The following is a 25,270-nucleotide window of genomic DNA, read 5'->3' as shown; positions in this document are numbered from 1 at the left end:
TAATACAATGACCAATACTAATGGTCGTAATACCTCGTATATTTGATTGAAATGACTAATTTCTTCCTTGAACTGTGAGGGCCAATTATACTATATATATGTGGTCTGTGAGGTGACTCCTGAGTCTCAGGAAGACCTGAGTTCTAGTTTGGCCTCAGACACTTACTAGCTGTATGACTCTGGGCATGTCACTTAACTTCTGCTTGTCTCAGTTTACCCATTTGTAAAAGGGGGATAATAATACACTTCCCAGGGTTGTTGTGAGGTTCAAATGAGATAATATGGCACATAGTAGGACTTTATAAGTGTTAGCTATTATTATTGTTATCTGATCCTTCACTATAAGTCATATTTTATCCCAAATAGTGAAACGCCATAAATAACTTGTGCTTGTCACTGATATTGCCTTAGCCAGAAGAGAAAAGCCTTAAATGTACTGACATTTCTCTTGTCCTTTTAAATGAAAGAATATTAATGAGGAAAGTGAGAAAGTGGTTCCCACTTAGCCTTTTATTTCTGAGTTTAATTTGAAAATTTATTTTCTGAAATATCATGAGTAAAAATTCATAGTAAATTTTAACTCACTAACATGTCTTTTTTCAGGTTGAAGAGATCAGAAATAATATATCCAAAATAGCACAAATTGTTGAAGAAGTAAAAAAAAATCATAGCATCATCCTCTCAGCACCAAATCCAGATGGAAGTAAGTGACTGTGTTTTACAAATGACAATCTTCTGAAAAGATACATAGGATTAATGACTTTTTCTTAATAAATTTTTTTTAAATGGGCCTCTGATTTCATGGGTAGAGGGAAGTCCTAGTGAGGGACCTCTCTCTACCAGTACAGATGGAGGACTTGTTCTGTAGCTGATGATACAGAGGTGTCACTCACATGGGCTGCACGCTGAGCCAGATTAAAATGCATTTGGGAAATACTTAACAAAACTAACAAATCCAGTAGAACAGTGAAGTCCAGCAGCAAAAGACAGAAAAAGAAATTCCACTTAAATTATCTGCAGACAATATAAAATACTTGGGAATCTCCCTGCCAAGACAAACCAGAGAATGAAGGGAATTTCAGAAACCTGGGAAGATCTGTATGATGCCAAGTGAAGTGAGCAGAACCAGGAGAACAACTTATATAGGAACAATAATATTGTAAAAACAAATCGCTTTGAAAGACTTAAGAACTTCGGTCAGACCAGTGACTGATGAAATGTGTGACCTGCATCCTCCCATCCTAAGGTGATAGACTCAGAGGGCAGATTAAGACATATATTTTTGCTGTCTCCTGTCTATTTGTTTCAAAGACTTTGTTTTTCTATTTTTGATGAGAGTGGGGTGGGAGAGGAGTGAGGAGGGAAGAAGACATTTCAATTAATTGAAAAAAATAATTAAAAAATCAATACAGTGATTTAGCTTTGAGCAAAGGAGTTTACTAAGGGAGGCTAACAAGAATTGTGTGAAGTATTCTCCCTCCTCTAGATGCTGGGCTTTTCCTCTCACAAAAACACTTGCTGGGGCAGCTAGGTGGCATGGTGGATAAAGCACCAGCCCTGGATTCAGGAGGACCTGAGTTCAAATCTGGCCTCAGACACTTGACACTTACTAGCTATATGTGACCCTGGGCAAGTCACTTAACCCCAATTGCCTCACCAAAAAAAAAAAATCTTAAAAAAAAAAACCACTTGCTGAATTTAGGAGAAGAGTGGACTCAAACTTCAAGTACAATAGCCATATGATACTCAGGTAAATCACTGCCCCTGGTGCTTGGTCACCTGGAGCCCTCCCACTGTTTCACTTAGGTGTAGCGCTTCTGGGCTCCTGGGTCTGCTCCTTTCTCAAGTCCATAGCTGACATTCCACCACTACAAGGAATCCCCTCTGCTCTTGGAAGATCATCTCTCCATACCCGTTTGTCTCCTCAGTGTGTGTCTCTGATCCTGGCGCGGTGTCTTGTCTCCTGGTCCAATGACATGGCTGATGTCAGGTGGAAGAGGAGAGAAAGTTCTCCCCATCCCTTTTTCCTGCTTGTAGCCTTCTGCCTATAGTCTTAGTGCCTTCCCTGGCCTGTTGAATAGCTTGTTGTGTTTATACATAGGCTGAGCAGTGTGATTGTCTTAACCGGGCGCAGGTGTGTCTGGGTCGGCTCTTTCGTTTCCATCCCGTGGCCCAAGGCCCGATTATCCTGTCAATTGACCTTCTTCCCTATAATCCTATAAATCTTCCTATAAATCCTCCATAGACGATCTTTTTCTGGGTCTCATGTTTCATGGAAACCAGAGCAACACTCAGGATAACCATCTGTTATCTTTCCCAGTGGGGGCTGACTCATCTCCTGTTATGCTCACCTCTATCCAGTGATATCTTTTATGCCTCACCTTACATGAAGTCACTTCAAACCATGCACAGTATTTGTTGTTGTTCAGTCAGTAACAATTTCTTATTCTTTGTGACCCTATTTGGAATTTTCTTGGCAAAGATCCTGGAGTGGTTTGCCATTTCCTTCTCCAGTTCATTTTGTAGATGAGAAATTGAGGCAAACAGAATGTAAAGAATTAATTGTTATTTGAGGTTTTTATGCCTCGGTGCACACTGGCCTGGGGTTCCACAAACCGCACGGTACTCCACCCACTGGTTGTAGCCCTTGCCAGGGCTCTGGCACCTCACATCATCACCATTTGCTGACGCCTACATGGGCCTGGCAAAATTATAATGATTGGAAGCCTAGTGAGGGCAGTCATGTGACTGTCAGAGTGGCCATCCCATTGGCTGGGACTGTGTGGGGTGTTTCTAGGTTAGGGGGAGGGGAATTGGGCATTCTAAGTGGAAGCTGGAAAGCGACAGGCATTCTGCTGCATATTTTCAGCTGATTCCTGGGCGGTGGTATTTTTTCAGGTAATAATTTCCCTTTCCCCATTTTATTTCCTTTCCGTTGATACTACTGATCCTGTTTGTGGTTTGTTTTTTTTTAAGTTCGTTCTTGTTAAAATAAATCTTGTTCTGTTTTGAGGGAGGCTGCCGGTCTCCTTCCTTGCCCCAATATTGCGGTGAGCTGCTTAGCTAGCACTCCCCAGTTAAAAATTGGTCCCCACAAGAGTGAAGTGACTTGCCCAGGGTCTGAGGCCAGATTTGAACTTAAGACGAATCTTCCTGAATCAGGAATTCCAAGCCCAGTGTTCTATCCCTTGTCCCACCTGGCTGTCCCACAATATATCTACTTTATATTTTTTTGAATGCCCTTCTAATCATTTACAATTTTTGTACTCCTGAGATCACAGTATTCCCATGCTTCATATCCATGTAGTATTCCTCATGTTACTTGATGGTTTTGGCAGCAGAAAACAGCAGGGAATCATTCCAAGCCTTCTATACTTTCTCAAATGTGATCCAGTTGGGCAGCTAGATGGCGCAGTGGTTAAAGCACTGGCCCTGGATTCAGGAGTACCTGAGTTCAAATCTGGCCTCAGACACTTGACACTTACTAGCTGTGTGACCCTGGGCAAGTCACTTAACCCCCATTGCCTACCAAAAAAAAAATACAAAAAAAATTGTGATCCAGCCTATTGTCCTCATGGTCAGTTCTGGGCCCTGTTAAGGGCTAAAATTCTAGCTAAACTGTCTAAACTATTTAATGAATGGTCGCCAATAAATTATAAGCTTTAGCAAGAGTTAGGCTTTTAAGCATTTATTAAGGAGAATAAGAATTTGGTAAAGAGAGAGAAAGGCCTAGATTCCTATCTATTAAAGGGAGAGCACATTTCTAGCTCCCTTCTCCGCCAGAGTCCAAAAGGAAGAGAGTGAGACCAAGAGCGAGCGCCAGTCTCTTCCTTCCTCTTCCCACTAGCCCGCGTCACTTCCTGACACCAAAGAAAAGACTCCTGGTCTTGCCCTCAAAGACCTTCGCTTCATGGGCAGAACTCTTCTACAGTAAGTCTCCAGCAGGTGGCGTCATTCTAATCGTTACAGCCCAACTCATTGTCCATCTGAAATGCTTGTCCAAGATACTTTGAAGGACAGACAGATGGGCTGCCATTCCATACTGCTTGTCATAATATGGCAATGTGAAAACTTCCTTTTTTTCTGTGGGTAGTACGAGGCTGATTTTTTTTTACATTTATTTTAAAAATGTTGAGTTATTTTGATTTCCAGATTCTTCCCAGCCTCTTCCATTGAGAAGGCAAACAATATGATGGCCACTGTACCTGTGAAGTCATGCAAGACTTATTTCTGTGTAAATGCTGATCTTTTTTTTTTTTTTTGGGTGAGGCAATTGAGGTTAAGTGACTTGCCCAGGGTCACACAACTATTAAGTGTTAAGTGTCTGAGGCCACATTTGAACTCAGGTCCTCCTGAATCCAGGGCCAGTACTCTATCCATTGTGCCACCTAGCTGCCCCCCTGATCTTTTTGGAATGACTGGATTTTAGTTGTGGGATGGTGGTCCAATAGTGTCGTAGGGCTTGGGGCAGTATCATCTGTAGACAGGAGCATTGGGATATCTTATCACTTAGAGGAAGTACCTCCTCCGTTTAGACATGGTACAGGAGTTTCCATTGGTGAGCTTGTTTCCATGTTTATACCTCATTTGCTCTTGAGTAATGACATCAATCCATCCTTCACTCAGTGGCCAAAACTATTTTCCTAACATGCAGGTCTAACAGTGTCATTGCCCATTAAGCATAGCTTTCCTTCCTTCTTTCAAGATGCAATGCAAAGCTCACTCTCCATAGGAGGCCTTTCTTTTTCCCTTCTAGATGCCGGTGCTTTCCTTCTGAGACAGTCTCCAATTTATCCTGTATATGTCTTGTTTGTACATGGTTGTTTGCATGTTCTCTCTTCCATTAGACTGGCAGCTCCTTGAGGGCAAAGACTGTGTTTGTCTTTCTTTGCATCCCCAGTGCTAAGCCCTTTGTAAATGCTTGTTGGTTGACTGACTGTCAGAGTTTCTCAGGATTCTTTGCTTGGCATGTTTCTATCAATGACTACTTAGATGAAGGCTTTGATGGTATGTTGTTCAGCTTTGAATATCGTACAAATGTGGTAAACATAGCTAATACCTTGGATCCCAGCATAAGGAGCCTAAAAGAACATTGAAGAAAATCTAGTTCCATGAATTTTAATATGGATAAATGTATTCTTACTCTGCTGTCACAGAAATAAATTTCACAAGCTTAAGAAGGAGGAGGTTTGACATCTGTTCATCCAAAAAGTATTGGGCCTGTTAGTGGACTGTGGTCTCCATGTGGAGCAGCCTAAAAAAGGATCAGACTGTCTTGTGACCGTATTCTGCATGGAGATCCCTGTGACCAGACCCAGGGAGGCAGCATTCCCGTTCTACTCTGGTCAGAACAGATCTGAAGTGTTGTGCTTATGAATTCTGACTTGTACATTTCAGGAAGGACATTGGTGAACCGGAGAGCTCTGTGGCATGCACTGGATGGCAGCCAGGATTTTTAAAGGGGTTCAGCATAACGTCATATGAGGATGGGTCAAAAGAGCTGAGGGTATTGAGCTTGAAAAAGCAAAGACCACGAGCAGCTGTTTACCAGCATTTCCAGAGTTGTATGTAGTGTAATGCAGAGTTGTTGGGCTTGTACTGCTTGCCCCCATGTGGCTGAGCTGGGAGCAAGCATTAGCAGTTGCAGAGAAGCAAAGTTAGACTTGATTTAAGGAAAAACAACAACAAAACTCGGGGTGCCTTGGGAAGTATCGACTCCTCCCTCGTTGGAAGTCTAAAAGCAAAGGCTGGATGACCATTTGTTCTATATGTTGTAGAGACTTTTTGGTTGTGGTTCAGATGTGGTTTGAACTTGATGGTTTCGTGTCTTTTGTACTTCTTGAGATTCAGTGATTCTTTGAATCTCAGTTTCTTATAAAAGAGTCTCCATGTTTTAATGTGAATTTGGTTTTGTTGAATAATTTTTTACTTTTGTTTAGATGTCCTATCTTTTAAGAAATTCCAAATTTTATTTATATCTTTTGTTCTTATATTACCTTCATTCCAGAAATTTCTCTTCCCTCCATCCCTGGCCAGCACATCATTCCTTATAACCAAAAAAGAAAGGAAGAAAGAAAATAAGTTATTTTTGCCAAAGCTAACCAACAGGCTGAGGATGCTGGCAATGTTCTATCCCTGTAGCCCCTCACCTCTCCAGTAGAGGGGCTTTTTCTCATCTCTCCTTCAGGGACAGATTCAGTCATTATAATTCTATAGCATTCTGTTTTGTTTGTCTTTATTTTTTTCCCCTACTTACATTGTTTTAGTCATTATGTTTACTGTTCCCGATTCCTTTTACTTTACTGTGCAGTAGTTATTAAAAGTCTTTCCATGCTTATCTGAATTTTTAATATTCATCATTTTTTACAGTATGATAATATTTCATTATATTCCATAGTTTGTTTAGCCATTCACTAATCGATGGTCTCTAGATGTCCAATATCATTTTGTGAAATAATATTAGTCATTTGTCTAATATCTTCCAAATCTGTTGCCAAGTCATAGCAGAGAGAGCTGCCCTATACATAAATTTAGATTTCCTTAAGTTTTTAGCGTAGTATTTATGTATAGTCTAAATAAAATTCTGTTGTAATTGTTCAGGTGATTTTTTTTCCTTTTCTACAAAGTAATATCTTTTTTTTTTTTAAGTGAGGCAATTGGGGTTAAGTGACTTGCCCAGGGTCACATAGCTAGTAAGTGTCAAGTGTCTGAGGTCAGATTTGAACTCAGGTCCTTCTGAATCCAGGGCCAGTGTTCTATCCACTGCGCCACCTAGCTGCCCCTACAAAGTAATATCTATCAGAATTTTGAACAGAGCAGCTAATGGCTAGATAGTTATCTGGTCTTTAAAAATTTCAAATTTTGGAAAAGGAAAAATTAAAAATTAAATGCAAAATTTTTGTTCTCTTTTCTCTAAGGTGAAATAGTTTCTTTTTAAATTCTATTTTTATGGCATTTCACCCTCTCGATATGCCTGTCACCAGGATTCTTAACTTTTCTCTATCTCTCTTGGTTTATAAATGCTGCACCTCATTGGGCTTCTATAACAGATGATTGCTAACGGAGTCCATATTAGGTTTTATATGTGATCCTCATTGACTCAGGATCCATACAAGACAGAAACCTGTGCGGTACATAGTCGTCATCTAATTTGAACCCAGGCAAAAATCACTGGGATGGTTTGTTGGTTAAAGGGAAAGGCCAGAGGCAGCAGACTTAGTCTAGTTCTATGTGCATGATTGGCCCTTTGCTGACTTGGACGTCTTTGGCTAAGTCCATTCACTTCTTTGTACCTCGGTGTTCTCTCCTGTAATAGAGGAATGTTACTTGCACATCCTACTCCACAGTGAGGATTAAGTGAGCTAATATATGTAAAACCCCGTATAAATGTTAACATCCTAATGTATTAGCGTGTGCTCAGGTATTAGCAATGGGTTGTCATTTGGAACATACCCTTGTACTAGCTTGTTGGTCCAGTGCCACGAAATGATCCTGTATGACAGCAAGGTGTAGTCGTGACTGTCTTCAGTAGGTGGGAGTGTGGGGAACAGGGTGGAAATTGAGTAGCCCCAGGAAGTCTCGGAGCTCTGACTTTGTTGTTGGAGTAGGCCTGCTTTGGATTATTAGTACCTTATCTTAAGCAGCGTGAATGCCAGTGCAGCCTACGGAGTAACTACTAGTGACGCTGTATGTTTTTTATATTTACTATTAGTCTCTAAATTTTACACCCCAGATTACATTTTATTTTTAAAGGGACAAAAGAAGAGCTAGAAGAATTGAACAAAGAAATCAAGAAAATTGCTAATAAAATTAGAGCCAAGTTAAAAGGTAAGTTTAACAGTTTAACTGCTTTTTACGTAAATGTTTAATACTAATTTGGGGGGGAACGTCTTTGCTTTAGTTGTCAGTCTTCTTCCATTGTCCGTTTTAAGATACTGGCTGTGAAGAACTGAATGTGAGGAGCTAACTGTCATTGATTCTTATAATTTATGCCAGTCACTACCTCTTGTTCAGCAGTATCTATCACTGAGTTGTGTTACTTTGAGGCTTGATTATGTACTAATCTTTGATAGTCTCTATTTATTTTCTGATACTATTTTTACTAAATGTCTGTTATTTCAAGTTCAACATAATTTGTCATTATATATATATCTATCTCTCTCTCTCTCTCTATATATATATATATATATCTGTGTATGTACATATATATATACACCCATGTCTATTTATAGTGAGTGGCTTTTTTCTTTTTTTCCCTTTTTTAATATTTTATTTTTTCCCAGTTACATGTAAAAATAACTTTAAACACTTGTTTTTTAAAATTTAGAGTTTTAAATTCCCTTCCTCTTTCCTTTTTTCTCTCCCTGAACCAACAAGCAATTTGATACAGGTTATGCATGTGAAGTTATGCGAAAAATATTTCCATATTAGTCATGTTGTGAAAGAAAACACAGACCAAAAAAAACCTCAAGAAAAATAAAGAAAAAAATTTAAAAGTATGCTTCAATCTGCATTCAGACTCTGTAATTTCTTTGTTTGGAGTTGGAGAACACTTTTCATCATAAGTTCTTTGGAATTGTTTTGAATCGTATTGCTGAGAATAGCTAAATCATTCACAGTTGATCATTGTACAATGTCGTTGCTCTGTACAATATTTTCCTGGTTCTGCTCACTTCACTTTGTATCACTTTATATAAGTCTTTCCAGGTTTTTCTGAGAGCATCCTGCTCATTTCTTTTTTTATTCTTTTTTTTTAAATTATAAAAGTATTTTATTATTTTCCAGTTACATGTAGAGATAGTTTTCAACATTTGTTTTTATAAGATTTCTAGTTTCAAATTTTTCTCCCTCCCTCCCCCCATCCCCAAGAGAGCAAGTAATCTGATATAGGTTATATATGTACAGTAACATATTTCTGCATTAGTCATGTTATAAGAGAAGAATCAGAGCAAAAAGGGAAAACCTCAAAAAAGAAAAACAGCAGCACCAAAAAAAGAAATAGTATGGTTCAATCTACATCCATATTCCACAATTCTTTTTTTTTTTCCTGGATTTGGAGAGCCTTTTCCATCATGAGTCCTTTGGAACTATCTTGCACCATTGTATTGCTGAGAAGAATCAAGTCTTTTACAATTGATCAACACATAATGTTGATGATACTGTGTACAACATCATTTCTTATAGTACGATAGTATTCCATCACAATCATATATCTCAGTTTGTTTAACCTTTCCCCAACTTATGGGCATGCTCTCAACTTCTAATTCTTTGCCACCACTAAAAAAGGTCCTATAAATATTTTTGAACATATATGTCCTTTTACTTCTTTGATTTCTCTGGGATATGGACCTAGTAGTGGTATGGCTAAATCAAAGGCATGGTTCCAAATTGCTCTCCACAATGGTCGAATCAGTATACAACTCCACCAGTAATGAATTAATGTCTCAATTTTCCCAAATCTCCTCCAACATTTGTCATTTTCCTTTTCTTTATTAGCCAATCTGATACATGTGGGGTGATATCTCAGAGTTGTTTTAATTTGTGTTTCTCTATTAACAATTTAGAGCATTTTTTCATTTGACTATAGATAGCTTTGATTACTTCATCTGAAAACTGTTCATATCCTTTGACCATTTATCAGTTGGGGAATGGGTCTCATTTTTATAAATTTGACTCATTTCTCTATATATTTGAGAAATCAGGCCTTTATCAGAGAAATTTGCTGTAAAAAGTTCTTTAGAGTTATGAATACTATGTATTTCTCTCCATCCTATTTTCTCCCTGTTTATCCTACTCTCTCCTTTTACCCTGTCCTTCTGACTATTGCTTCCCCATTTCTTTTCAGCCTCTCCCTTCCCTTTCTCTTATCCTCTTATCCATATACTTTTCCTGTAGAGTAAGAGATTTCTGTACCCACCTGAGTGTGTATGTTATTCCCTCTGAGACATTTCTGATGAGAGTAATGTTCAGTGGCTCCTGTTCACCTCCCTGATGTGCCCCTCTAATATAAAAGCTTTTTTTGTGCTTCTTTTATGTGAGATAATTTACCCCTTTCTGCCTCTCCCTTTCCCCTTCTCCCAGTGCATTCCTCTTTCCTCACCCATTAATTTTTTTTTTTTTTAGCTATCATTCCATCAGATTCAACTCACCAGTGCCATCTGTCTATGTATACTCCCTCTCACTTCTCTAATAATGAGAAAGTTCTTAGGAGTCACAAGTATCATCTTCCATGTAGGAATATATACAGTTTAACCATATTAAATCCCTTATGATTTTTCATTCATGTTTACCTTTTTATGCTTTTCCTCAGTCTTGTATTTGAAAGTCAGATTTTCTATTCAGCTCTGGTCTTTTCATCAGGAAAGTTTGAAAATCCTTTATTTCATTGAAGGACTATTTTGTTCCCCTGAAGGATTATACTCATTTTTGCTGAGTTGGTGATTCTTGATTGTAATCTTAGATCCTTTGCCTTCTGGAACATCATATTCCAATCCCACCTATTCTTTAATATAGAAGCTGCTAAATCTTGTGTTATCCTGACTGTGGCTTTATGATATTTGAATTGTTTCTTTCTGTCTGCAATATTTTCCCTTTGAGCTGGGAGCTCTGGAATTTGACTATCATATTTCTGAGAGTTTTCATTTTGTGATCTCTTTGAGGAGGTGATTGGTAGATTATTTCAGTTTCTACTTTACCCTCTGGTTCTAGAATATCAGGGCAGTTTTCCTTGATAATTTCTTAAAAATGATGTCTAGGCTCTTCTTTTAATTATGGCTTTCAGGTAGTCTAGTAATTCTTAAATTCTCTCTCCTGGATCTATTTTCCAGGTCAGTTGTTTTTCCAGTGAGATATTTCAAATTTTCTTCTTTTTTTAATTTTAATTTTGTTTTATTGTTTCTTGATATCTAATGATATCATTAGCTTCCACTTGTCTAGTTCTAATTTTTTTTTTTATGGGGCAATGGGGTTAAGTGACTTGCCCAGGGTCACACAGCTAGTAAGTGTTAAGTGTCTGAGGCCGGATTTGAACTCAGGAACTCCTGAATCCAGGGCCGGTGCTTTATCCACTGCGCCACCTACCTGCCCCTCTAGTTCTAATTTTTAAGGAATTATTTACTTAAGTTAGTTTTTCTAAGTCCTTTTCCATTTAGCCGGTCCTACTTTTTAAGGAGTTCTTTTCTTTATTGAATTTTTGTATTTCTTTTTCCCTTGAGATAATTCTGGTTTTTTAGGGAGTTCTCTTCAGTAGATTTTTGTGCCCCTTTTATAAATTGGCCTGTTCTGTTTTTGAAGGAGTTATTTTCATCAGTTTTTTTTTATGCTTCCTTTATCAAGCTATTGACTCCTTTTTCATGATTTTCTTGCATCACTCTTAATTTCTTTTCCCAATTTTTGCTCTTCTTGGTTTGCTGGGGTATGGCCTGTGCTGGCCTACATGCCACTATGACTTGGCTGAGACAGAACTTTCCTGCTGACTTAAGTTGTTGTGAGCTGGGAAATTGTTTCACAGTCTGCTTTTGTGGGTTCTGCCACTTCAGAATTTGCTTTGAGGCATTATTATAAAGTTGTTTGGAGGGGAATGTGGGAGAGCTCAGGCAAGTCCTTGTCTTTTCTCTACCATCTTGGCTCTGTTGCTTCAGCAGTTTTTTCTTAAGAAGAAAAAAGATAAATCTAGACTGGGCATTTTAGAAGCTGGAGCATGATCTGTCTTATTTTTATGGTGCTGATTGCTTAACTTGGGTAAAAAGGGGTTTTGAGGTGTTTGATTTCTATGTGTGAATTAAAATAGATATTTTCTTTGTGACTATGGAAGAACACAGGTTTTTAAAAAATCAAAGTCTCCTTCTACCAAGATTTTCAATTTAATTAAGAATAATCTCTTAACTGATTAAATCTCTCTTTAGCAATTTATCAACTTAGTTTTATTTGGGTGAAGAGATCAGAAAGAGATCCCATGCAAGAAAGCAAGCAATCTGAGGTCAGCATTCAATGCTTCATTTGAAACAAAAAAATGAAAGCTGTTCTGTTTGTTCTCAGCTATTGAACAAAGTTTTGATCAAGATGAGAATGCCAACCGAACATCAGTGGATCTCCGGATACGAAAAACACAGGTTTGATCATCAACTTCATTTGGCTGAAATAAAAGCTTAGAGATCATTCCTTTCTAATGGCATGTTTATCTTCGCACAATCTCTGTTTTCAAGGTAGGGGTTGTAATATGCACAGAAAAATTGTTAGCCAGTTATTAAGTATCTAGAAAGGGTACCAGGCCTCGAGTAGAGAAGACCTAGGTTCAAATCTGATCTCAGACACTTGCTAGTTGTGTGACCCTGGGCAAGTCACTTAACCTTGTTGGCCTCAGTTTCCTCATCTGTAAAATAAGTTGGAGAAAGAAATGGCAAACCACGCCAGTATCTCTGCCAAGAAAACTCCAAATGGGGTCATGAAGAGTTGGGCACGACTGAAACAACCAAACAACAGCAAGAAGTTTCTAGCACTCACAAAGTGCATAACTATTCTGGGCAGTGGAGTATGTCTGGTAAGGGTTGGAGTATAAATAAATAAATATACTTAAATGTATACTTCTTCATTTGGATAATAGTGTAGTAGTTTGACTTGCTGAAATTCATTTTCTTAGTGGGGAAGAAAAAAATGTAATATTTTGATCAATTTTATCCCCATCATAGCATTCTGTACTGTCTCGGAAATTTGTGGAAGTTATGACAGAGTATAATGAAACACAGACTTTGTTTCGGGAACGAAGCAAAGGACGGATACAGCGTCAACTAGAAATAAGTGAGTAAATAACATTGTTAGCTTGGCTGAAATCTCATCAGCTGTGTGACTATGAAGGAAGTGTTGTGAAGCTTAAAAAAATCTAACTGTGATGTCTAAAAATCTAATGTGGGGTTGCCTTAAATTAGAAGCTTTAGCACCAGTCTTTGGGAATTAAGTGTTAAGGGCTAAAATTCTAGCTAAACTGTCTAAAATATCTAATGAGTGGTCGCCAATAAATTATAAGCTTTAGCAAGAGTTAGGCTTTTAAGCATTTATTAAGGAGAATAAGAATTTGGTAAAGAGAGAGAAAGGCCTAGATTCCAAGGGAGAGCACATTTCTAGCTCTGCTCTCCACCAGAGTCCAAAGGAAAGAGCCAGACAGAGCGCTAGTCTCTTCCTTCTTCCTCCCACTACCCAAAGTCACTTCCTGATGCCAAAGAAAAGACTCTCGGTCTTGTCCTCAAAGACCTTTGTTTCATGGGCGGAACTCTTCTACAGTAAGTCTCCAGCAGGTGGCGTCATTCCAATCGTTACATAAGCATTTATTACAGTATATTAGGGGTTAGCAAAGAGAGTGAGGAAAAGCTGCCTTCACCTAGCTATCCAAGAGAGTGAAACCCCTCAGTTCCACTGGAAACCCCCTGTCCAACTGGAAGAGGGCAGTCCACACACTGCTCCAAGCTAATTGGCTGGTCCATTGATTGACATGACTTCCAGGCAGCAGTCTGACCTTTGAAATCTCAGAAAGGTCACCTCATGCTTTCTCTTCAGGGCGGAGGTGCCCTGGTTCTCACAATGTCTGTCTCAGCAGGTTGGTGGCGCTCTGATTCTCACAGTGTCTTAGCCTCTTTGAGCTTCTGTTTGCTTATTTACAAAATTGGAATAATAATACTTGCACTACCTACTTCACAAGATTGTTGTGAGAAAAGTGCTTTGTGAGCATGCCATTATTATTGTTATGGTGAGAAATACATCACTTTGAAGTGCAGCACCCTAATTGAAGTGTTTTAAATTATATTAACATCTTTTAGCTGGAAAAACTACCACCGATGAGGAACTAGAAGAAATGTTGGAAAGTGGGAATCCTTCTATTTTCACTTCAGATGTAAGCATACAAATATCACTAGGACTGGATATGCATTTTATATTTTAAAATTATTGTGAACCAACCATATGTTCATTAGCATTTCTTTCTTGTTTCTCCATTCTGAAGATTATATCCGATTCTCAAATTACTAGGCAAGCTCTCAATGAAATTGAGTCACGTCACAAAGATATTATGAAATTGGAGTCCAGTATACGAGAGCTACATGAAATGTTTATGGATATGGCTATGTTTGTTGAAACTCAGGTAACTAAATTCATTTGAATTCATTTCTTTTAAAAGGAAATCTTCCTCTTATGCTTGTGATTTTATGTTTGGTCAAGTAATAGCTTTTAGTATGCCTGTATTTTCTGTTCTTTTAGGATAAGAAGAGGCTCCCCTCACTGGACCCCATTGGTCAGGCAGAGGCTGGATCTCCGCTTGTCCAAGGGTGCTGAGGAGGGGCCCCTCATTCTCATGTGGATTGGACCACATGGCTTCTGAGGTCCCTTCTGACATGGAGGGTTGGTTTTTTTGTTTTTTGTTTTTGGCATTTTCAATTGTTTATCTTGTGGGAAAAGTATGGAAATTGAATATCTATTTTGTTTTTGAACATTTGAGGGTTGTTTTTTTGCGGGGCAATTGGGGTTAAGTGACTTGCCCAGGGTCACACAGCTAGTAAGTGTCAAGTGTCTAAGGCCAGATTTGAACTCAGGTACTCTTGAATCCAAGGCGGTGCTTTATCCACTGTGCCACCTAGCTTCCCCTGAACATTTGTTTTTGAAACTGAATGTTAATTTTGTATTTCGGTGGCCAGTGTTAGACACTGAAAACAATTATCTTGAGGCAAAGGCCACACTCAGAGGGAGTCATGTATATGTGGTATAACATGGAAGTTTTGTAAATAGGATTTTAGTTTGTCTGAATGACTAATTAAAATATAAAGTCTAAGGTCAGATGTGTTTCATAGGTATACAGGCTCGAGGTCAGATCATGTGGCTCTGAAGAGATTCTGCTTTTGATTTTTGTGCACTATTGGAGATTCTTGATTTGGCTCATTGTGCATCCATTGGGTCCATTAAAGATGGATACACCTCCCTTCTCTGTGCCCTCCCCCCAGATATGACAATAGACTATTCCTCAATAAATGCATTCTTATTGAAACATTTCCAATCTGCACTTTTCCTTTTTACCAAAATTTGAGTAATCATTCTTTCTTGTGCTCCTGACTTTAGGATAGACAGTGAGACATTCATGACCATTATCCTCACATGGAGACGGTTCCCATCAGAATTCTACTTAAGTCAGTGTTTTGTTTTGTTTTTTGGTGGGGCAGTGAAGGTTAAGTGACTTGCCCAGCTAGTAAGTGTCAAGTGCCTGAGGCTGGATTTGAACTCAGGTCCTCCTGAATCCAGGGCTGGTGCTTTATCCAGTGTGCCACCTACCTGCCCCCTTAAGTCAGTGCTTTTAAGCCCCTTTATGTTTTGCTAATTTGTGGGGGAGTGAATTTGTATTCATGACAAGGGTTGGTTTCATGAAAACTTCAGTGATCTTTTCAATATGACAACTTTATTTTAAACAACTTGCCACTAAGTTGATTGAGAAAATTGTCACGTGCTAGCAGCATTTTTGCCAAAAGAAGTTAACTACTGTGTGTATGTATTTAGGGGAGGGATTATTTCACTTCCTTCCCCCCTCCCTATTTTGCCTAGTGCCTATTGCCATTAATGATACAGAAAATGGATGCAGATAGTACTACTCATTTCTTAATTCCTGAATTATCCCAAAGGAAACAAATCAGCTAGGTGAGAATTATTAGAGCCTCTTCTACAGAAAGAAAGTAATTCTTTCATTGGGCTTCATTAGAAAAATCTTAGCACTTTGCAGATTTGTCTTGTCAATTACTTTTTGAAATCATTAGTATAATTTCTCCCACATAGACTCACTTGGGGATAGTAATTGTATTGATCTAATATAGTTCAGACTGTGTTGGGAAATTTAAATCTGTCTATGAATGAATGAGTTACTTGTGCATCATTCTTCAATGCTTTGCTATTCACTGCTGCAGATTATGTCTGCGAATGGACAGAAACCAGGTAATGCATTTTCTCCCCTAACATTTCACCACATTTCCTTGTTAAAAAAATTGCTCATTAATTCAACAATTTAGTGTTAATGTGTAAGCTGTTTAGTCTAGATACATTTTTAAAAAGTAAATAAAGAAAATTTTATGCCCATTTGAAAAAAAGGTCATTCTCTGTGTGTATATTATGTATGTTTTTAGAATATGTTTGTGCATGTAGAAAAATACTTAACCCAAAGCTAGCTTCCTTTCCATCTTTATGCTCATCCTTAATTTTTTTCACTATTTCCATGTTTAGAAAAACTCATATGCCTTTAATTATCAACATTGAAACCATACCTAGCTTATCTTTAATTCTAAAAATTGGAATGGAATTTTAAACTGTTGTTTTTGGCCAAGAGTAGAATAGATTTTTGCCTTCATCCTTCCTAAGTGAATGAAAACTTTGAGGCATCCCTTCCATAAGATGCATTCTCATCTCAAAATCATTATTGATGTTATGTGGTTGCTTTGGGGTATACATCTGGAAGTTCATTTCTTCTAAAATTAAAATGTTTATTTTTAGGGTGAAATGATCAACAACATAGAAAAGAATGTGATGAATGCCTCAGACTATGTTGAGCATGCCAAAGAGGAAACTAAAAAAGCTGTTAAATACCAGAGCAAAGCCAGAAGGGTAAGCTTCTGTTTTGGGACTGCCAAAAACGGACATTTATTAATAAGCTACAGATATTGGTCTGTGCTCATCACACACTAAAGCCATTTTACTAGAAAGTTTATTGAAGAAATAAAGCTGGGTGCTGTTCTACTCTAGGCTAAAATATAAGCCACTTATTGGGTACATTGACATTGTTTTTGTTAAGAAGCACAGAAGCTTATTGGATAAATTCTGCTGGCTCTCTACCTTTTTTCTTGGTACCCAAAATAAATGTATACCCTTTACAAATAAACATAAGTAACATTCCCCTTTTCACATGCTGGACTGAAGCAACTATTTGTTTTAAAGTGGAAAAAAAAAGGTTTTTGTATTTATTATGCCAATGTTTGTAAGAACTGATGCAAAATAACACAGTAACAGATTAGAATAAAATATTTTCTCATTAATTTTTTGATTTAGTAAATAGTTTATTATGTACTTTATTTGGTTGTTGTTCCCTTGGTTTATGGATTATTTGGCCTTAGTAAATTTAGGCAATTATTACAGATTATACCCAAGAAGTTCTTGCTTTCCTAGAAGTCTACTTATTTTACTATTAACAAGAGTTATGGGGCCCTTCAGATTTTTTTTTTTTTGCTTAAAAGATCAATATGGCAAATGTACTAACTAGCCTAAAGTATTTTTTCTTTGCTGTCATTGAGTTTACAATCGGATACCCATTTGACAGAGGAGTACAGGAGCCCTGATAATCTAAGGCATTTTATGACAGTACAAAAATGACATTTGGCTGTGTAATGCATGTTTATATTCTTATTGGAATGTAGATGTGTTTGGGAATTCAAAACACTTCAAAGAAATTATTGTCACTAAATAGTGAAGAGCTGACTGAGGAGCCATCCATATTCTACCAAGTGATGCTGGATATAAACAGACTAGTGCAAAACACCATCCTAAGGAGAGTCATTCTCAGAGTATCATGGGAGGCCACTGTCAGACCATTGATTTTCAGACCATGCCTAGCAGTGGGGGAAGAAAACTTTGAATGAAAATGTCTTTCTTGGTGGTATATTCCCTTTTTAGGGCAGTGGTTGTATCAGAATGAGAAAAGGCAGAAATAATGACACTGCCACCAAATACTTAAGCAGAGAAGTTAATAGTACTAGAAAGAAGTTAAAAGCAAGAAGTGCTCATAATTGATTATTGATTTTATATTGATTTTCAAAGTAAAATCCAAGCTCTTCAGCTTTACCATGGTTTATCTTCCCTTTACCCCCTAGGTTATGAGCAGAAGAATCTAAGGGGTTCTTTAATTAGATGTAGGGGTAGCAAGGTAACAGTAAGAACAGCCCTAAGTTGTTCAACATGATGGAGAGAGAGCACATTGTTTAATTAGCTAGGTAAACACAGCCTTACTAAGTTCATGGGGATCCCTAATCTCCCAGGGAGTAAAAGGCCTGGGATGCCTGTTGTTGTGCATCAATTCTATGACTGCTGGCTACAACTTAGAGCTTTTGATAGCTTTTTTATGAGCTTCTTAGCCTCACCGTTGTTCCTGTTCTAGAACTTGGGTGTTACATTCGCAGGTATCCTGTTTGTATTGCAGCATTGCTGCTGAAATGACAGTGGAGTTTTGTGTGTCCCATGCTGTGCCAGCCGGCATTAGTGATATAATTGGCTCAGCATGGTGTCACAATAGGTAGTGCCAGTGTACAAAGGTGTGCTTGGTAATTTTAGGATGTTAGAGACAGATTAAAAGGGGTAAATACATTGTTCTTCCCATAGAACTCAAGATCACCCATCACTGTGATCTGCCAGTGGGGTTTGGTCAGTGTAGATACTCCCTCACTGATGTGGCTCATCCTACGCCTACACCAGTGAGTCTTAGGTCCAGGATCCTCTTCCAGGAGGAATTACAGCCTACCGGATGTGTGAAGGCAGGAGAACCCAGCCTGTGAAGCTGCAGCCTTCCTTCAATAAGAGCATTTCTCTTTGTTGAGTTCTTTACAAATTTAAGGTCTGATGTGTTTTGAGGACAGTGCATCTTGGTAACAGGCAAGTTTTAGGGATTTCATAGATGCTCTGCAGGTACAGGGCAAGTCATCCGCACATCCATTACTTATTCCTTTCCTTTATCAGCAGTAACACAACATCCTACAGTGCGTCTGTCACACATGCCTTTTGAGAATCCCTGCCCTGCCCCTTAGTAGGTGTTCTCCAAGAACTAACTCTAGCTGAAGAATTCCTCGCTGGACTGTGGCCCATCTTGTGAGGGGCCTCTGTAAGCTTAGCCTAGCTGCTCTTGGGGGCAAGCTTAGGCCTGCACATAGCACCTTCCCAGCTCAGGCCCATCCTGCCCACCTGGGCAGCCTTTAAGAACCGAGGGTCACTGTCAAGCCACCAGAAGGTAGCAAAGGGCTTTCACATATCTATCAAATGGATAGCCTGGATCTCAGGATAATAGGGAATATAGGAAGACAAAAAAAAAACTATTAAGTTTACTCAGCATAATGGTCAGAGCTAATGTATTCATATTGTAGGGAAGTTTCTGTGCCAAATGGTCTCACTGTAGCTAATGAACACGTTTTTCGAATTAAGAATTAGGTCGGACAGTGACCTTAGGCAATTATTACAGATTCTACCCAAGAATTTGAATGGACTTATGTTAGGTCATTGGGTTGTCTTAAAATGCAGAAGGGGTCTTAATCCTGAGGCTGGAAATTAATTGTGATATAATCAGCTTACTTTTCTTTGACAGAAAAAGTGGATAATTGTTGCTGTCTCGCTGGTGCTGGCTGCCCTACTTGCCCTAATTATTGGTTTATCAGTTGGCAAATGATGATGTGTGGATAACTGCAGCATGCTTGCCTCTCTGCCTTTGTGGCAGTAAGTAACTAATTGACTAACTTTGTTTTTGTTTCTTTTTAACTCTCGTAATTTGCCACAGTAGTGATAACCTAATTTTAGTTCCCCTTTAAAAGTAATGAAAACCTGGCTGGTGGCTGCCCCCTCACCTATTCCTTTCTAATGCATGGTGCAAATGCTGCTCCCTAAGAGTAATTTTGTCTGTCTGTCTGAAATCTGTGCCCCCAAAGTAGTGCATTTGGTCTTAGTAATTCACTTTCTATTGGTTACATGGAATTTTTTTTTAAAGGAAGGCTTTTCTGGAGTTTTTCACCAGAATTATCTATTTCAATATGATAATATTTTTTACTGAAAACTATATTTAGGTTCTTTTAAATCTAGAATACCTTTCATCTTTGTACACAAGAATGTTTCATTAATTGTCATTCACTGGTTTTAGTCATGTCCAACTCTTTATGACCTTTTTGGGGGTTTTCTTGGCAAATACCACTGGAGGGAGTTCTTTGCCATTTCCTTCTCCAGTTCATTTTACAGATGAGGAAACTGAGGCAGACAGTTAAGTGACTTGCCCAGGGTCACCTTGCTAATAAATGTCTGAGGCTGGATTTGAACTCGGGAAGATGAGTCCTCCTGACTCCTGGCCTGGTACTCTATCCATTGTGCCAATTAGCTTCCCAGTTTCATTACTTCCTTGAAAAAAATCATTAATATTTTTTAAATTATGCAAACATAATTATGCATAACAATTATGCAAAACAAAAAATGCAACATTTTGTTTAATGGGATAATTGGAGGTAATGTATCTAAGATATTCTAATACCATTTTACCATTTTAACTTTTATAGAAGACTAAATTTAACAACTGCAAACCAATTTCTAATAAGATTTTGCTAACTTCATTGTTATTAAAAAAAAGAATATGATGGAATACAAGGAAAATCTCACCTCATTCTTTCATTTTAGGGCAGTTTTTTTTGTCATAACATGAGAGGGAACTTTTATGTGAGAGGGGAAATAAATGATCTTACTCTTAGGGTTTGCCTCTGAAATGGGTAATTTTCCTTTCTTAAGATGTGCCCTTAGTCATATATTCTAGTGACAAAACTGTCCTTCTCATTGTTTCAGCAATAGGCTGATGCAACGCTGTCAGCAATTCCCATTTCTAGCTTTGTTGGAATTTGTAAGAATACTTTTAGCACAGTTATTCTCCAGAATCTCTTGACATTTCAGTAGTACAGTTACAGGGCATCATGGCAAAAGCACAGCTTTATGGTCCCTGGGATCCGTATTTGAATCCTAGCTCTGCTACTTACTGACTGCCACTGGTGTCACCTCGGGCACATCACCTTCTCTTGGGGGGTCCCAGGTGCTTCATTTATTCAGTGAAAGTGGGGTGAGATTCCCCCTAGTCTTCTCTCCCCTCACTAAATCCTATGATCCATGAGAACTCTGTGAGAAACAGTTACAGGTCAATAAGGGAACACTTGGGTTTTGTTGTTTTTCTCCAAAGAAGTCTTCCTAAGATGTGATATACCATAAAAGAGTCCCTCAGTTTGTTGTGCATGCCAGCAGTTCTCAAAGTGGTGTTTTGGGGACCCCTGTACTCACAGACCCTGGGTCTAGGAGGTCCAAACTATTTTCAGAATTATGCAGTGATGTTTTACTTTTTAATGTGGTGAATACCAATAGGTAGAACTCACATGTATAAAAGCTCTTTGGATGGGGTGGGGGTCCTCAGTAATTTTTAAGAATGCAAAGGGTTAATTGAATATTATACATTTTCAAGATTGAAGTGGCAGGTCCTTACCATTGTAGAATCAGTCTGAAGAGTCATATTTGAGTGAAACAGGCTATTGTTGGGCAGCATTCAGTGTTAAAGAGGTTTCACAAATTAAATCCTTTACCCTGGCCAGATGTTTCATCAGTGCAAGAAAACATGGATGAATTGGTCTAATCCCAACAAAAATACTGTAAAAACACCAAGTACATGCCCCTTTACATTTGTATCTGAAGAACTGATGAAATATGGCTTTTGACAAGATTATTTAGACTTGATACAAAGTGAAATGTAAATGTCTAGGTCCAAAGGTTAAGCCTAAGTATAACTCTGAGCTGTGAGCAGGGTATGAAAACAGATTATTGTCTAATGGAAGATGTATTCACAGTGCCTGAAGGCAGTTTGTATGTTCACAGTCATTGTTCAGGGCAAGATGGAGACGCTGCTATTGGAGAGATTCACAAATCATTCAGAAGAGCAGTTCCTGCTTTAGGTAGCCCCATCCTTCATACAGAGCACTTGCTTTATGGGACATTGCAGGAGAGACAGAAGGAAAAAGAAAATGCATTTCTACCCCTAAATGCTTGAGTCTTGAAGAGAGACAAAACACATACCCACAAAACAGTGGAACACTTAGGAATAATATGACCTAAGCTCAGAATGATGGGGGAAATTCTTGTTCCCTAAGTTTCCATGGGAAGATGAATAGGGTGGGGTTAATTCAGCAGGCAGGCTTACTGTAGGGAGGGAGGACTTCCCTAGGTTTGGAAGGAAACGAGAGCTATGCATTATGGTTGGAGAGAAGGGACTGCATCGTAGTTACAATGAAATGCAGACCCAGTAATACGAAGGAGGCACAGTCAGGTAGCACAGCAGGGTAGGTCTGGGTCTTAATGATGGCACAGCTGGGCAAAATTCTCAGTTGGTAAAGGGATATTCAAAGGACTTGTGGGCAGCTTGAAATTCCAGTGAGAAGCCTGGAGGCTCAAGGAGCAGCCAGACCACCAGGCCCTGGGGGTGGGCACGGGAGATGCAGTCACTGATGGTCGGGGCTGTTTTCTGTCGTGACCCTGCACCGTGCAGTTCGGTACCTTAGTTCAAATGCTGATCTCAGTTCAGTGCAGCAAACAACGTTTTATGTGCTTTCTGTGTGCAAGGCTTGAATGGAAAGATGAAAGATGGAGAGGTTTCTACTTTGAAGGAGCATCTGTGCTTTCTAAAAGGAAAGAGGAGATCTGAGGTATAACAAACTTTTGACCCATGACTCCTCTTTCTCTCCATCCTTTGGGAAGTTCTGGAGCCTTTAGCTAGGGATGGATGGGACTCAACATACAAGGCCTATGTTTCCCTAGAAAGGAAGTAAGTAGTTCTATGCTTGGCACATTCTACTTAAAGGAAAAAGATTTTAACCTGAAAACCTGACCAAATGGCACAGCCTACAGCCAAATTCATCAGTCTTTTATTAGTCAAATTAATAGGGACCCATCAAAGGCATTAAAAAGTGGCATCACATAGCCAGGTGGTAGCATTTTTCAGACAGTTTCGTCATGTTCAGTAGAAAGCATATATTAAGCAAACCAGCATGGGCTTTGTAGGAAGTTGTACCAGATAAAATAGAGGTCATAAACAAAGTAGAAAGAATTCAACTTCCAGTAGCTTTTTTATTTTTTTTGTTTTTCAGTTAGGCAATTGGGGTTAAGTGACTTGCCCAGGGTCACACAGCTAGTAAGTATCTGAGGCTGGATTTGAACTCAGGTCCTCCTGACTCCAGGGCCGGTGCTCTATCCACTGCGCCACCTAGCTGCCCCCTTCCAGTAGCTTTTAAGAATTAAAACCTAGAAAAAGCCCATTTTTGCCAGATGCACACATGCAAAGTATGAGGGTGAACCAGTACAAACATGAATGGTCATTTTGCATTATAATGCATGCTTTAGGGTATCCTAAGGTGTAGTACTCAGACAACTTTTCACATTCCTGAAGTAATGCCTTTTAAAGATCTGCTTAAATATACCTTCCTTACAGCTCTTCTTATTTTGACTTCATTATTTTTCTGTTGTTTTTGGTACTATATTGGTATATATATTTTTGTCATATATATATTGGTATATATATTTTATATATTTTATATATATATATGTCATATATATATATGTCATATATATATGTCATATGTCATATATATATATGTCATATATATATTGGTATATATATTTTTTGGTCTATATTCTGAATTGTTCTAGTCAGATGTTGTTAGAGGGAGTGGCACTTGTTATTTATTTCCTGTTGATGCAATACATTTTTGATACAAGTTGATAAATTAACTGAGGTTTTTCTTTATCTTACAGAAAATGATGTTCATAATTATTTGTGTAATTGTTTTGCTTGTGATCCTTGGAATTATCCTAGCAACAACGTTGTCATAGCAAATGCATCTCAGGAGCTAATTATCTTTGGAGCTTCAGAGCACACCTGTGGTGAAACCCATGCCCCATCTTTTCACGAATGAACCATCCCTGTTGAGACAAGGGGTATTCATGCTGCCGATACTTGATTAGTGACTTCAAGGGGAAAACTCTAGAAAGTGATGTGCACAAAATCGACTGGAGGAAATGGGATGGATATCCTGAGCTAATCACCAATATCCTTTATTGTAAATAACAGTCACCAAGAATTTGACAGTGGGAAACGTGCTTTAGTGGCGTTAAGATAAGGAATGAGTGAAGACTTCAATTGTTGACATTTCAGTGTTAAATTAATATGAAGTTTAATTAGGAGTACATGCTGTTATGAAGCAGTTGTGTTTCAGCTCTGTGACTTCCTTTCCCCTCACAGCTTGCGTGTGCTCATTAAGAGAAGTTTTTCTACTGTGTTTATTCATGTTTATTTTTTGTTGGCAAAATAATTCTAATGATCCAAACAGCTCTTTTGTAAAATGGCGACAATTTTAATATATTAACTTAATACATTAACACCTTTCTTTATCCTATTTTTATATATTAAACATTGCCTTTGTATAGAAGCTTCATTTAATTTTTAATTCATCTTTGTACAGTATCCTTAAGTAAGTTTGTTAATAAAGAGACATTGCCATCATCATCACCAAAACAATGGACATGAAACACCCAAATAACAATTCAAGTGCCTTCTGTTAACTAATAGCAAATCTTGTTATTAGTGATTTACAAATGAATTCAAGGTGATTTTAATGCCCTCTAGAAAAGTCTAGATTATTGTATTTAACTCTACTTCTTCCTGTTTTGTTACCCAAGATAATAAATTAGTTACTACCCTGTAATGATAATGGTTTGTTTTCTTTGTTCAGTGTTTACGTGTTTCCCTGGTTTGTAAAACTCAGATTGAAATGTGAAAAAACAGAAACAAAATGGTGAAACAACCAGCCTGGGGGCACAAATCTACGAAATGATCTTTTTCTTAAGTCACCTTTTCCCAGGGAGATCATTTCCCTGCTTATTTGAATCTTACGGCGCTGGGCATGCTCCTGCCTGATAGCCGCAGACCATCAATACTTTAACATTTCTTGACGTTTACGTGACTCACTGATGATTTCCAGGCCCAGAGCCTCCTTACTCAGCCTCTTTGGAGTGTCTCAGTATGAAGGACTGCTGGTGTGGCCCGAAGTGGGAGAAGTTTTGCTGCTGACCAGACATCTCTTCCTTCCCACTGGTTTCATGTTCAGAGTAAATGTTTAGAGTGTTTCCAAAGAAGGGTCACCTTGCACAGGGGTGGGGGTGGGGGGTCAGGCGACTTGTGTCTGAGGGTGGATTCAGGCCTTTCCCCAGATGCTTGTCTGAATGTACATGTGGTTAGTGGCATTTGTATACAGATTGTAAGATGAAAGTACAAGTGTACAATAAGCTACCATGAAATGGCTAAAGACAGGTTTCTTTCTTGAATGCAATTATGAATTTCATTTACATTCCTGAATATATTCTCAGATATATCTTCTCCATTCTGTAGTGCTGCATTGTGTTTACTTTTTATACATTATTGTATGTTTTGGAATTAATG

At 38.4% G+C, this 25,270-nt stretch overlaps 1 protein-coding gene across 5 annotated transcripts in view; it reads left to right on the top strand.

Moving 5' to 3' along the window:
• The window catches only part of STX2 (syntaxin 2), a 48,077-nt gene extending 23,153 nt beyond the window's left edge, over window positions 1-24,924 (top strand). The window contains exons 3-11 of one of the 5 annotated variants that reach the window (XR_006354095.1): window positions 604-703; window positions 7,753-7,827; window positions 12,037-12,110; window positions 12,687-12,795; window positions 13,809-13,882; window positions 13,991-14,128; window positions 14,245-14,385; window positions 15,930-15,957; window positions 16,510-16,620. Coding sequence is in view for 4 of the 5 variants with exons in the window: in XM_043976338.1 (XP_043832273.1) it covers window positions 604-703; window positions 7,753-7,827; window positions 12,037-12,110; window positions 12,687-12,795; window positions 13,809-13,882; window positions 13,991-14,128; window positions 16,510-16,620; window positions 19,358-19,438 (762 nt within the window). In the remaining variant the exon portion in view is untranslated. Of the gene's footprint in view, window positions 1-603; window positions 704-7,752; window positions 7,828-12,036; window positions 12,111-12,686; window positions 12,796-13,808; window positions 13,883-13,990; window positions 14,129-14,244; window positions 15,865-15,929; window positions 15,958-16,509; window positions 16,621-19,357; window positions 19,486-23,586 lie in introns of those variants that run through there. The other 4 variants (XM_043976338.1, XM_043976339.1, XM_043976341.1 and 1 more) reach the window with 4 other exon arrangements.
• The last annotated feature ends 346 nt before the right edge of the window (window positions 24,925-25,270 follow it).

Source organism: Dromiciops gliroides, chromosome 1, assembly GCF_019393635.1.
Source record: "Dromiciops gliroides isolate mDroGli1 chromosome 1, mDroGli1.pri, whole genome shotgun sequence".
In the NCBI taxonomy this organism is placed as follows: Eukaryota; Metazoa; Chordata; class Mammalia; order Microbiotheria; family Microbiotheriidae; genus Dromiciops; species Dromiciops gliroides.
This window is presented reverse-complemented; position numbering and strand designations above follow the sequence as displayed.